Source organism: Nomascus leucogenys, chromosome X, assembly GCF_006542625.1.
Source record: "Nomascus leucogenys isolate Asia chromosome X, Asia_NLE_v1, whole genome shotgun sequence".
Classification (NCBI taxonomy): domain Eukaryota; kingdom Metazoa; phylum Chordata; class Mammalia; order Primates; family Hylobatidae; genus Nomascus; species Nomascus leucogenys.
In genome coordinates, this window is record NC_044406.1 from 73105253 (window position 1) to 73120200 (window position 14948).

General features: G+C 33.5%; 1 protein-coding gene across 2 annotated transcripts in view; it reads left to right on the forward strand.

The window, feature by feature from the left end:
• The window catches only part of CYLC1 (cylicin 1), a 39853-nt gene extending 27006 nt beyond the window's left edge, over positions 1 to 12847 (forward strand). Inside the window, exons 2-5 of one of the 2 annotated variants that reach the window (XM_003269011.3) lie at positions 2242 to 2282; positions 3829 to 3947; positions 5254 to 6981; positions 12699 to 12845. In XM_003269011.3, coding sequence (XP_003269059.2) covers positions 2242 to 2282; positions 3829 to 3947; positions 5254 to 6981; positions 12699 to 12731 — 1921 coding nt within the window. In that variant the 3' untranslated portion in view covers positions 12732 to 12845. Of the gene's footprint in view, positions 1 to 2241; positions 2283 to 3828; positions 3948 to 5253; positions 6982 to 12698 lie in introns of both variants that reach the window. The other variant, XM_004092460.2, reaches the window with a different exon arrangement.
• The last annotated feature ends 2101 nt before the right edge of the window (positions 12848 to 14948 follow it).

Below are 14948 nucleotides of genomic sequence, written 5' to 3' on the forward strand. Positions count from 1 at the left end.
ACCTAAAATGAAAGTAAAAAAAACAAACATGTTTATTTTATCTGATTTTTAAAAGGATATTTGTGTTGTGTTAAAAATCTTGAGTTGGGAGTTATTTTATTTTATAACTTTATGTAGTTACACTTTTGGCTTATATCACTAATATTCTCCTTTATATCGAGAGATAAGATACCATCACCTATATATCAAGGAGTATGTACATATCCATTTATAAAATAAATAATAACTAAGATTACACTTTGAAAATGAAGAAAACTGCTCAGAAGTTTAACTATGTTTCAATTTCCAATAATTTGAGACTGAAATATTGTCTATATAAGGCAGGCATTTCATAATATTTGGCTAAATTATCCCTTTTCTCACTGGTTCTTTGTTGCCTTTTCTAGTGATATCCCAAGTGAGATGTATGTGCAAGACAATTGAAGTGTAGAAATAAGATAGTAAAACTTGAATTTATATGTTTCACTTCATATTTTGAAATGTTCTATCTTAATATATAATATATAATAAATTATAATATATATCATTATAATAGACTGAACTATTCACACGCATATTAAGTTGATGTATTCAAAGTTGTTTACAGATAAAATGTTTGAAAAAGTAAGTTTAGAAAATGCTACTTTAGACTGTGGGAAGAAAGTAAAAATCAATGCAGGTGCAAAGTCTTTTTCTTAGAGTATAAAAGCAGTGATCAAGTCAGCATGGCCGACTACTAAACCATCAAATTTCTAGGGATGCAGGTCGTAACATCTTCTAACTACTCTACTGAATGAAGTGGTTTCACTGTAGACAAATAGGGGATCATCGATCAATTGCCTTTGGAAAAACCAAAAGCACAAACTTGAACTATTTCAGACATCTGTAGTTTTCTTTTTCAAAACAATTCAGAGTAGTAGTTCTTAAACAGAGCTGAGTATCAAAATAGTCTAAGAAAGTTTTAAAATACAGACTTGATTGACTCAACCCAGAAATTTTGATTCACGGTTCTGAGAGCAGTTCTCAGATGTGTTTATGTTTTTAAAACTTCCGAATTAATTTTGATGTTTACGTCCAGTTACAAAATCACTGGACTAGATATTTTATTGCTCAGTGTCTCCAAAGTTCGTCCTAAATAAGTAAGTCCGTTATTTAATGATGAGTGTGGGTCAGGTTTTGTGCTGGGCACTAGAGCTTTACTTTAGAAAATGAAAATAGATTTGTGTCAAATATAAATACATTTTATCATTTTGACTTATTTTTGTTTTGTGTTTTCAAACTTGATGATTTAAGTAAGTCAAAAAGTCAAGCTCTAAGGCAGGGGTGTGCAATAATTCAGCTTCCCTGGACCATATTAGAAGAAGAATTGTCTTGGGCCACACATATAATACACTAACACTAACGACAGTTGATCAGCTAAAAAAACAAATCTCAAAAAAAAAATCTCATACTGTTTTAAGAAAGTTTACAAATTTGTGTTGGGTTTCATTCAAAGCCCTTCTGGGCCACATGTGGCCTGTGGGCCATGGGGTGGACAAGCTTACTGGGACATGCGTTTATATAAGCATAACCTCAATTGTAGAAATGGTTGTATTCACCGTTCCAGCTAATAAGGAAGTAACATTTTCAAAACACATTATGCCATGTTTATTTTTGGTAGACAATACTTATTAGTACCAAATCAAATGGGCACCTTCCAAATGGAGAATATCGTGGATCAATTATCCCTGTATGGAGAGACAATTCAAAATCCAGGTCAATACTTCTATGTACCCCCATAACACATCATTAGTGATTTGATGTAATTTGTGAAAACATTAAAATGTGAGTTTACTTTAGAACTTTTTTAATGAATTAAGAAAATTCTCACTCAGAATTTTTCACTAGAGAATACTTTGAGGTTGAACTGATTCAATTTACTTATTTGTTACTAAGTAACAGATTACTTAATTAAGTTAGTATTTTTATTTCAGGTTTTTAAGTTTCTGGTAAAAATACAATTGGTTTATAATAGGGAGATTAATATGAATTAAAGGTAGACATTCTTTAAAAATGGAGATAAGAGAATGAATACAATTTTTTGAAGTGTTGCAATTGAAGAATTTGTGATAGTAATGAGTGACAATAAGACAGTTCCAAATCACTGATTAAACATAGCATTGGGCTTTGTTTCTTAGAAATAAAGGATAGATTACTTAAAAAATAGTTATTATTTATTGTCCATAATACAAATTTAATTAAAGCATTTTCTTCTTTTAATAGGCCAGAAGTAAACATCAGAACATATGATAATTCCATTCCAAGTAAGAATTTAGTTAACGAAGTTTAATATTTCTTAGATTGGAAAACAATTTTAGGAACTAATGACTAGTATATTCCATTAAATGTGATAAAGCAGAAACTGCTATGAATTTTTATAAAAATTTTATAAAAGCATGTATGCGTGATATTTGTATGTGTATGTTGGTTGGTGTATATGTGTGTGTATATTTCTGGCCTTGATGTAGATTTGCACTCACTGGTTTTGAAGAAAGATTTATTTAGTTTGTTCTCCTTCATAATACAAACCAATTTTACTTGTATAAGATTCCCTTGTGTTTAGAATTCATAATTACAGTAAAGAAGGCAAATATAGTCAGAGAGATGAAAACGGTTAATGAACAGCCCATTTGTTAAACAGCTGCAACTTTAGGAACGTTTACGTTAATATACTGAGCTGAAATCTGCCTGCACTGCTATAAATATTACCCATTGGTTCTAGCCCACCCCTCAGGATACATATAAAAGAAGCCTATAACATGGTGATTAAGATCATGGGCTCTGGGGCCAAAGTACCTGTGTTCAAATCAACTCTGTTACTTACTAGCTTTGATTAATACATAATTAATAAGCTAGCAATTAATTTAACCTCTCCCTCTCTCTGTGCTTTATTTTTCCATATCTGTAAAATGGAGACAATTATATTATCTAATTCAAAGCATTGTTGTAAATATTAAACAAGTTTACTAAAATGCTTAGAACACAGTCTGGCACATAGTAAACACTACATAAGTGTTAGTGGTTGCAGCTATGCTGTTATTACTATGACTACTTTTCGCCAATATAGCAGCTCTTTAAAAATCTAAATATAGTAACCATATCTCTGATTAGACTCTCCAAGAGAGCTATGTTGAGTTTCGTTACCAGTTCCACTTTTGACATAGTTTTCAGATAGTTTGATCTTCCTGATCACCCTATTCTTGTTGTCCTCAAGTTTGTATATGCCCTTCTTTAAATAGAATCCCCAGAATGGAATGCAGTATTTCTACCTAGGGCCCTAATTCCTGTGGTTTGGGATGCCACTGAGGTCAGAGAGGTGCTAAAAGAAACACTCAGACATAGTCAATCAAGACTTTTACTGACTGCTGTCAACACCGTGCTAGTTATTATGAAGACTATAGCAGAAGTTATATTGTCTGCAATCTAACTAAAGTGACATAAAGAAAAAAAAAGCCAGGATAGAGGAGATGATGTAGATATTTTCAAGGAAACAGTAAATCTCTATTTTCTATTCCTACGGTCTGATTATATTATTTTACCATCATGATTTAAGTATCTGTGAAAATTAGTTTAATGTAGAAAATAAAATTACAAATTTCATTTTAAATAAAATTCAATGATAAATAAGAAAAATTGTTTTTATTTTCTCTGATTGCTATGCAAATAAACTAGGAACTCTGCGGAAAAAAATCTATATTTTAATGTATAACTTAGTTTCATTTACATAATACGTTTCTTACTCAAGAATATTTCAGGTCTGTGGAAAATCTGACATTAACTCCAAATTGTTTATTATCCTTTCTCATTTAGTCAGTGAATCAAGCAGAAAATCATGGAATCAAAAGCATTTTGCTTTGACATTTCCCAAACCGCTCCAGAGAGGTACAAATGATAAATCAAGACCTTTGAAATCACAAATAACAGTTACTGTAAGTATAGAAAAAGTCATTTTTAAAAACGAAATCTAAGTTGGTAAAGCATATATAAATATAAGTAAGGCCTGTGTAACTTGAATTTTACTACCTGTTGGAAGATTTTTTTTTAATTTGTAATTCTCTGTACAACAGACTGCCCCTACCTGCTTTAGATTAAGCTCATATTTGTACATAATTATCCACATCAAAGACATTATCTAAGCAAGCTGGAGAACCTAATACTGCACCTGGCAAGTTCTATCAGGACATGTTTACCAGCTGCAAAAAGCAGCTAAAATTTAGATATTAGAGCAGAAACTGATCTTGATGAGATTTCAAGGCCTCCTTATTTTACAAAATATGAAATTCAGGAGAGTTGATATTAAGAGATTCAAGTTTTCTACTGTTTCTCTAAAGTTGAGTTATCTTATCAATTAGCAAAAGGAAAAATAAGCATATATAGGTCACCTATTATGATATCAAACAATTTTTAAAGCATCTCCCAGAGCAAAGTTACAGTCAATGCGTTTCTTCAAGGGTCATTTATTACATTTTTAATGATCCAACTTTCATACTTCTCTTCAGGTCATCTTTTAATTCCATATTACCATTTGCTTGTTGGCACCTCTACTGAATAATTGAGGGAAAATGAGTAATTTTAAAATCAGTCTTTATGGTTATTTATGACTACAAGATTCGGCAAATATTTGGGTGAGAGTTGAAAATAAATTACACGACTGCTGCACAAGTTAATGTGAATCAAGCATCTGTTTATTTCATTCAGTTTATGTCTTTGTTTCTTTTTTTGTGTGTGCAGTGCAGTTGGGGTCACAGACTCTCAATTTGACAAGACACTTTAAAAGCAGGAGTAGAAATTAGGCTAGGGTTTTACAACTATACAGGAACTGTCATAACAAACTTCAAGTGGATCAGTTTATTTCTGATTTAACTTGGGGATAAACAGTGTTCGATATTTTCCAAAAGATTCTCCCCATATAGAAGTTCCAAAAGCCTTCTGTTGGTTTTTGAGGACAAGTCCTGGAATGTCATGAGTCACTATGGGCCTGCTCTAATCTCAATGTGAATTATTAATGGAATCATAAAATTCCCGCTAAAGTCATTTTATTTCCAAAGTGGAGTTATGTGTCTCTTTCTATCTCTCTCTTTCACATACACGCACACACACAGACACAAACTTGAAAGAGAAAAAAAAAAACTAAGTTTAAATAGATGGTTAATAAAAATATAAACTTTTTTATGTTTCAATATAGAAAGATAAAACTCATTCACAAATGCTTATTTTTCTAACCAATCTTTTCAGAGACATGACAAAAGAAAACTAGAGGAAGGCCAGAAACCAGCTAATATATGGATAAGGCATTCTTTAAGAAAAATTTTGCAATGGCCACCTATTTACACAGCTGCCAGGGAACAGACTCCATTCAGACATCTTCATGCTTCCAAAACCCATCTTAAAAAAGCAGAATATAAAAAGTCCAAAGATGAAAAAGGAGGAACACCTTTGAAGAAAGATTCCAAGAAAAAAGGAGGCTCATATGCAACAAATCAAGAATCCAAGCAAATAGTAGAAGAGAAAACTAAAAGACAAAATGAGGCAGATAAAATTCCCTTAAAATCATCACATGAAAATGAACCATCTATGAAGTCAAAATCCAGTTCAGAAACAAATCCAGAATCCCAAAATTTGAAGACAGTCTCAAAAAATTGTTCACAAAAAGATAAGAAAGATTCAAAGAATTCCAAGAAGACAAACACTGAATTCCTACATACAAATAACAATCCAAAGAAAGATTTGAAGAGGTCAAAGACTAGTAATGATGCCATGTCAGAGATTTGCTCAGAAAATAGTTTAAATGTTGATTTCCTCATGTTAGTGGGACAGTCTGATGATGAATCCATAAATTTTGATGCATGGTTAAGGAATTACTCACAGAATAATTCAAAGAAGCCTACAAAGAAGGACACAAAAAAGAATGCAAAGAAAAGCTCTGATGCTGAATCTGGAGACTCAAAGGATGCTAAGAAAGATTCAAAGAAAGTTAAGAAAAATGACAAGAAAGATGACAAGAAAAAGGATGTAAAGAAGGACACAGAGACTACTGATGCTGAATCTGGAGACTCAAAGGAAGGGAGGGAAGATACAAAGAAGGATAAGAAAAAATTAAAGAAAGATGACAAGGAAAAGGACACACAGAAGTACCCAGAGTCTACTGATACTGAATCAGGAGATGCAAAGGATGCAAGAAAAGATTCAAGAAAGTTGAAGAAGGCTTCAAAGAATGATGACAAGAAAAAGGATGCAAAGAAAATTACATTCTTTACTGATTCTGAATCTGAATTGGAGTCAAAGAAGAGTCAGAAAGATGAAAAAAAGGATAAAAAAGATTCAAAGACAGATAATAAAAAGTCTGTCAAGAATGATGAAGAGTCTATTGATGCTGACTCTGAACCGAAAAGAGATTCAAAAAAGGGTAAAAAGGATGAAAAGAAGGGAAAGACGGATTCAAAGAAAGATGACAAAAAGAAGGATGCAAAGAAAAATGCAGGATCTACTGAAACGGAATCTGATTTGGAGTTAAAGAAGGACAAGAAAGACTCAAAGATGGAAAAGAAAGATTCAAAGAAACACGTCAAGAAAGATGCAAGGAAGGACACAGAGTCTACTGATACTGAATTTGATGACTCTTCCAAGACAGGCTTTAAAACATCTACAAAAATCAAAGGTTCAGATACTGAATCTGAAGAGTCACTATATAAACCTGGGGCTAAGAAGAAAATTGATGAATCGGATGGCACATCTGTAAATTCAAAGATGGAAGGACTGGAACTAAAGAGAGGATTCAGAATGTCATCCAAAAAGACTACATTCAAGGAAGAAGGGGAAAAAGCAAGCACAGGTAGAGTTCCTCCATCAAGAGAAAGACCACCACTCCCTGCTTGTGAGCCTTCTCTACCATCACCGAAGGTCAGACGTCTTTGTTGGTGCAAGATGCCTCCTCCACCTCCAAAACCAAGATATGTTCCTTTGGTAAGTTTACTACTGTTTTATTTTTAGGCTGAAATGGATATAAAATGAAAGACTTTTTAAAGTTTGAATTTATGTTTTCTCCAAATAATAGTTATCTTTTACTAGAATATTGACAACTTTGTGACTCAAAGGTAAGAAAAATAAAGAATACCTCACAAGGATGCAAAATATTGCAAAAAAGTTACAAATTTAAGAGAATAGAAATTATTTGGACTAGAGGAGAGAGAAATGACCTGCGATTTAAGAAAACATGTGAAGTTATGTATAAAGAAGGTCATTTTGCAAAAAAAAGTGGTTAAGTTTTATACTTGGAAAAGAATAAAAATGAAAATTGACTAAAACTTCTGCAGGGGCAGATTTAAGCGAGTTATAAAGACATTTCCTGAGAAGTTGCTGAATACAGTAAAAGCTAGATTAACCAAAATTCATACATAGCAGGTGGAATACATGCGGAGATCCAACTGTGAAAAAAAATTAAATTATTTAATCCATATCTCAAGTGGATTTTTTATGAGCCCTCGTTATAACTGATATCAGGAAACAAAAGTTAACTTTTCAGAAATAACTATATCTTCTCTAATTTATAAGTCTCCTGTTAACTTTATCTATTTGGAGGTAAATACTCTGTCAACTTAAAGCTACTACTTCTCTCATCCAGGAGACTTTCCCTTCAATCCCTTCCCCAATAGTCTGATTGTAAGGGAAAGCATAAATAGACATATTACATTAGACAGAGGAGTTCTGGATTAGTTCTCACACTGCCGATAAAGATATACCTGAGACTGACTACTTCTCAATTTTACACATTTTCCATTGGTTTTCTTCCATAACAGATAAAGATATAGGTTGTGTACATCATCCTCTCTTCTTCTCTCTAATTGGGTCCTATATTTGTTTTTAATATATTTGCCAATTACCTTATAACATTAAATATTATATTTGTAAACTTTTTCCTACCCTTTTTCCCTACTTTTCTGTTCTTCATTTCTGTACCTTTTCTTTAGTTCTTTTTAAAAAAGTGCTCTTTTAATAGTTCCCTGCAATGACCTTTCACTGAATATTATGGTCTTGTCTGTACCTACAATAACTTGTAATCTCTTGTCTTTATAAAAACTATGTATCTTCCCTTAACTTCCCTGAGTTGCTACTATTGTGGTTTTCTTTCTTGCTACTACTTTTCTTTTTCCTCTCCTACTACTGTTTCCCTGTCTTCAATTCTTGCACTTCTTCCTCTTCCTACATCCAACTCAAAGTTGTTTTATATGGCTCAGTTATTAGACCTCAACTCTTCTCTATATACTCTAGGAGCATTAATCTACTACTATGGCTTAAATTTTCACTTCTTTGTAGACATTTCAAACTGTATATCCCTAGACTATTTAGACTATTTTCTCATCCTAACTCTTGTCTATTATCTCCTATATTCAATTTCTAAGCTCCATGAGATCAGAAAAAAATGAAATTTTTAACTTGCATTTTTAATTTAAATTTAATCCTCCATTGGGGCCTTTTCTGTTATTCTGGTAAAGTCATTTGCAAATGAGAAATATAGTACCTAACCTACCCATTATAACAAATTGTTCTTAGGTTCAAATATTTAAAAAACGTATGAAAGGGTTTTATAAATGACAAATCATTATACAAATGTAAGACTTTATTACTACTATTACTGCCTTATGCCTTCATTTCTATTACTCCTCTTTTTTCTTGCAATTGGTTTCTCCTTCTTCTCCAGTTGTCTTCTTCAAAGCTCAACTTTCCCTCAAAACACTGTAACACTTATATTGCTCTCTATTTGTTGGGTTGATATTAATATTGTGTTCTAATTCTTTCTAACTACTGTAACACTCAGAGTATGGTTCTGCATGTAGAAGATGATTAACAACTATTTGTTGACTGATTAACTTAAAAGTTTGGTAATAAGTTGAAAGTTTATATTTGGAATTTTGTCATATTTAGGAGAATTATCAATCTTTATTTCTATGTTTCATCTATCAATAAATATTCCTTGAGCAAATATTCTGTGTCAGGCACTGTTCAAATCAGTGAAGATATAAAATGCATGTCTATTTCTTTCAAGGAAGTTAAAGTTTTCACCTGGGGAATAAAAATTCTAGCAGCTTTTGTTTTAGTTGTCCTCTCTAAATAAGGTAACCTTCTCTGAAAATAGGAACACTCAAAATATTATACAAAACCAAGAAGCTTTACATTCTTTTCTCACCTATGTAATTTACTCAGTTACTATTATGATTGTACATTGTATCTATTTTTTTTTTTTTTTTTTTTTTTTTTTGAGACGGAGTCTCGCTCTGTCCCCAGCTGGAGTGCAGTGCGCTATCTCGCTCACTGCGAGCTCCGCCTCCGGTTCACGCCATTCTCCTGCTCAGCCTCTCTGAGTAGCTGGACTACAGGCGCCCCACCCCCCGGCTAATTTTTTGTATTTTAGTAGAGACGGGTTCACGTGTCTCGATCTCCTGACCTCGTGATCCACCCGCCTCGGTCTCCAGAGTGCTGGGATTACAAGCGTGAGCCACTGCGCCCGGCCATCTATTTTCTGCTAAAAAGTAAGCTGCATGATGGCAAAGCTCTTTAATTTGTTTACTAATGTAGTTGAAATTCCCAAGCAAGTGGGCACTCAATATTTGTTGAAAAAGTGAATGTGGCATTTGTTAGAGGACTACCAAAAAATGAATGAAAGAATTTCTCGGCAGTTGTATAAACACAGCTGGAGCTAGGTAATATCAAATTTAAGTATGTTCAGTTCATAAATTATTTACTCATACCACAAAGCTGAAGTAATATTTCAGCTTGGTTATAAAAGATAAGCAAGATTTTGACAGAGACAATGGAGAAGTTTATATTCAAAAATTACCGGCCGGGCGCAGTGGCTCACGCCTGTAATCCCAGCACTTTGGGAGGCCGAGGCGGGTGGATCACGAGGTCAGGAGATCGAGACCACGGTGAAACCCCATCTCTACTAAAAATACAAAAAATTAGCTGGGCGCGTTGGCGGGTGCCTGTAGTCCCAGCTACTCCGGAGGCTGAGGCAGGAGAATGGCGTGAACTCGGGAGGCGGAGTTTGCAGTGAGCCGAGATTGCGCCACTGCACTCCAGCCTGGGCGACAGCGAGACTCAGTCTCAAAAACAAACAAACAAACAAAAATTACCAACTAATTAAAAGCAGAACCAGGCTGTGAAATTATATTACGAGATGCAATATTATAGCATGATGCCTAAGGGTGAAACTAACGGAAGGAGAAAACAGTTTACAGCCTAGAAGCCAGTCAAAGTGGATGGTGGGAGAAAGGGTTGGCAAGTGGCATGATAAGCATGATGACAGGCTAAGGGAAATAAAAGCAGCAGAGAATATTGTGATGCCCCTTCACAACAAGTTTTTTTTAGAGAAATGTTATTCATGTTCTTAGCCCACTTTTTGATGAGATTGTTTGGTTTTTTCCTTGGTGATTTGTTTGAATTTGGTGTAGATTCTGGATATTGTTCCTTTGTCAGATATATAGATTATGAAGAATCTTTCCCACTCTGTGGGTTGTTTGTTTACTCTGCCAGCTGTTCCTTTTGCCATGCAAAAGCTCTGTAGTTTAATTACGTCCCAGCTATTTGTCTTTGTTTTTGTTTCATTTGCTTTTGGGATCTTGGTCATAAATCCTTGCCTAAGCCCAGTGTCTAGAAGGGTATTCCCAATGTTGTCTTCTGGAATGTTTATAGTCTCACAAATAACCACTAAAGAACTTACTCATGTAACCAAACACCACCTGTTCCCCAATAACATATGGAAATAAAAAATAAAATAAAAGTAAAAAACAAATACTAATTTATAAAATAGGTGGGAGGAAGTTCTGGTTTGTTCTATGATATGATAATTTTTGATGCATTTTTAAATTGCATACACTTTGCAAATAATTTTTTTCCTATTTTTTAACTGTGTTACTGTGTTGCTACTTTGCTGTGCCCAAGCATAGAAACTCCATCACCAGCTGTGAGATTTGGTGTCTTCTTGTTGACCTCTGACTGTCAATAATAATTTCTAATTCCAAACTCTGTCTTTCTTAGAAAATGTCTTATTTTCTAGACGTTACCCAAACTCTTTCCTATATGGAAAAAAATTCTACCACATACTACCATTCTCTGAGCTATCAATCTAATTCCTCACTAAGGTATTAAGTTTAATTTTGGTTACTCTTTCCGTAATAACTATGGTTTAATCGAGGCCTCTAAAGATCTTAAACTCAAAATCTAAATGAATGAATTTTAAATGTTTGAATTTGGGGTAATGTGAAATGCTCTAGAATGTGACATTTCTAGTGCCTCTCTCAAATCAATTTACAGGTAGAAGTTATTCCACATATATTTAAGGATAAAACAAGCCAACATTTTCTTTCAATTATTTGGGATACATAATGATATAGAAAAAAAGACTGAACTGCGAATCAAGAGTGCTATGATAAGACATATTTCTGAGAATGAAAACAAGATCTGTATAATAAAAAAATCAAGAAATAGAAATAGATAATTTATACAGGAGGAAATAAATATGAGGCAAAATCATAAAAATATATTGACCATGGTTAGTAATCAGAGCAACCCCAAGGGATCATTTTGCACCTAGTAATGCGACTATTATATATATATAAATCTTACGTATATTAACTATATCAATACATAAAATACAATTTTTATATGTATTGTATATATAAGATATATCGTACAAGTGTTGAAGCTTCAGTGACAGCAGTACATTTATTCACTGCTGACTTCGGAAGAGGAGCAATGTAAACCAGCTTAACCTTCCTCTGGGCCTATATGGGAATATGTAGGAAGAGTCATAAATGTTAAAATAATATTTGACTCAATAATCCCACTCCTATAAATATAATAAAAAATTTTCAGAAGAAAATAAAAAGAAAAAACAAGCTCTATGCATAAAGAACATGATTGCAATACTGTCTATAAGAGAAAAAACTTTGGTATAAATGTATAATATATAAAATTATATATACTTATAAATTAATGTATATAATATATTTGTATAATGTATAAAATTAGAGGGGGGTTAGTAAGATCTGAAACAGATTAGTATGCATTCATTGAAATAATAATGATGGAGCCTAGGAAATTAGAGGGAAAGTTTTTACTATAAGGCTAAGAGAAATAAGCAAGAAAAAATACTATGCAACTAAACAGAAATCTTCATGTTTGTGGATAAAGAGTATGCATTAATATGCAAATTCGAAAATAATTGTGTTAGTGTGGTGGAATTTGGGGTGAATACAAGATATTTTAAATGTATTTTCATTTTTTACCTTATATTTTTATTTTTAAAATTTCTAATCCATTATTGTAGTTGTGAAAGTTTAGGCTAATGGTGTAACATTGCTGGGCCTTGGCTCCTGTACAAACAGTGATGATTGGACTACCATTCAGTACTTCTCACTCTTCAGTGTCCATTAAGATTATTCAGGGAGCTTGTTGAATGTGCATATTGCTAGACTATATCTTCACAGATTTTGACTTGGTAGGTCTAGGGTGGAGACCAGGGATCTGCGTTTTTAATAAGAAATAATAAAAATGATATCCAAGTTCCCTTTCAACTATGACAGTCTGTGCTTTCATGTGATCCTTAACACACCATAGTTGTCTTGATTAGTAGACAAATAAAGCCTTTCTTTTTATTTGCATTTTTCTACTTTGCTCCTCAGCCTGAAGCACCGTGGATTCATAAGCTGCTTTAAAGAACAACTGAGCACTTGGTTTCACAGAATGGCCTTGCCACAGTAAGCACCAGCTACTCTCAAATGAGCATTTCTACCTCTGTGGAACTGAAATAAAAACAAGTCTTCCATGAGTATCAAGAGTTGCTTTTTTGCATATAATTTACAGAAGTGATTTATAGACATGTTTTTTATTATTTATCAAATGTCTTAATTATTCAGACCAAAATAATTTAGCATTTTACCCCATGTTCTCAAGCTTCAGTCTGGAAACTATTTCTGAGTTTGGGTTCAAATGAACTCCGCTTCAATACTCTTACCATATTTCATTAAATTTCTCTTTTACTTAGCATTCAAAATAAGAGTAAATAGAGAATGAAAGGGAGGAAGCAGATCTTCCACACCCTTAAGAGAAATAGAGAACTATACATAGATATTAACCCCTGACAAAAATTTTTTGTTCGACCAAACTTTCGTCATGCTCCTCAACCATCTCCTAGGCCTATCTAGGCATTTCCCTTGTAAAATCCATCTTAGCAAAAAAGCTGCTAAATCAGTTTAGCAAGAGTCTTACACCTTTAATAACTGATCCTTCAATATATGATCAGGTTTCTCATCATCCACCATCTTCCAGGTGATTTCTCATCACCCTAGAATCCTGTTAAGTCAGTATAGCCAGAATCCCCCCTTATCCCCGATGTTACCTCTCAGTAATTTTCCATCCACTGACTGGCACCCTGCTCTTTGACTATAAATTCCTATTTGCTCATGCTATATTCAGAGTTGAGCCCAATCTCTCTCTTCCAGTGAAATACCCCATTCCCATGGTCCTTATACCTATCATGATAGCTTCCCTTTGAAGAAAGTCTGCTTACCATCGTCAATGAGTGTCAGTGAATATGTTTTTCTTTAATACCTTACCTCCTCTACACACATACACATGTAGAATTCTAAACTTATTTACTTTTATTTCTTTTTCTCCTTATTTATTTATTTATTTACTGATAAACTGCAAATGTTCATGAGATAATAACACACATACCTCAATCATTTTACATATTTCTGTGAATATGCTTGTCACATTATTTCCTGAGAACAGGCTACTGGTATGGAAGGAAAGAGAGAGAGAAATAGACAGAGATAAGTATGGAGGCCTCCTTCACTTCACCCAGTCTGCTTTGTGCCTTTTGGTTATAATCTTTTTTTATTATTATTATACTTTAAGTTCTAGGGTACATGTGCACAATGTGCAGGTTTGTTACGTATGTATACATGTGCCATATTGGTGTGCTGCACCCATTAACTCGTCATTTACATTAGGTATATCTCACTTCAGTTTGCTCTCAGAAATGACAACATTTCAGATATAATTCTTAAAGAGGTGTTATTTTTCTAAGCCATTTAATAACTTTACATATGTCTATATGACATATACTTTAAAAAGTTATAAGAAAAGTTTAGAAACAATCCAATTAGCCCTCAATAAATGATTTGCTGAATATATGACAGTTCTTCAACACAATGGAATGCCTTGTGAATGTGAAAAAGAATAAGAAAGCTCTCTATGTAGTGACCTAGAAAGAGCTTCAATATAAATTTAAGTGAAAAAAAATCAATGTGCAAAAGAGAGGATATGCTATGTTATTTATAGTGTTTTTAAAAGAAGGGAAGAGCTGACATATAATTGCATTTGCCTATATTTGCATAAAGAGACTCTGGTAGGATAAAAAGTAAAATAATAAAGTGGTTACCTATAACAGAGGAGTGGTATTTGGAGAAATGACAGGTTAGGGAAACAGATGAAGTTTAGACCTAATACTAATATTCAGCCAGTACACATTGAATGAGCCGTAATGGTTGATAAAATTCTACAATATTTCTAAATCATTTGGTAAATGGCAACTACACTCTTCACCACCCCTTCCCCTCCACACCTTGAATGCTGCCCAGTCTTCTCTCTTGGAACATCAGGGATCCTTCGGGAATCAAAAGCAAAGACATAATTACAAGTATAAAAGACGTATTCAGTGAAACACTTGTGAAAGGTAAAAGGAGAGAGAGCCTAAGTAGGAAAGAAGAGACTGTAGACTGCCATGCAAGCTGGCATCCATGAAAGGAGAAAGGAAACAAAAGAGCCTAAGTTGTATTGCAGCTCAGGGAAAATCTCAGCCAGGCCAATGGGGAGCCCAGAGCAAAGACTGCTCTTTAGAGGAATCTGTGTTGGGCAGAAATAGCCAG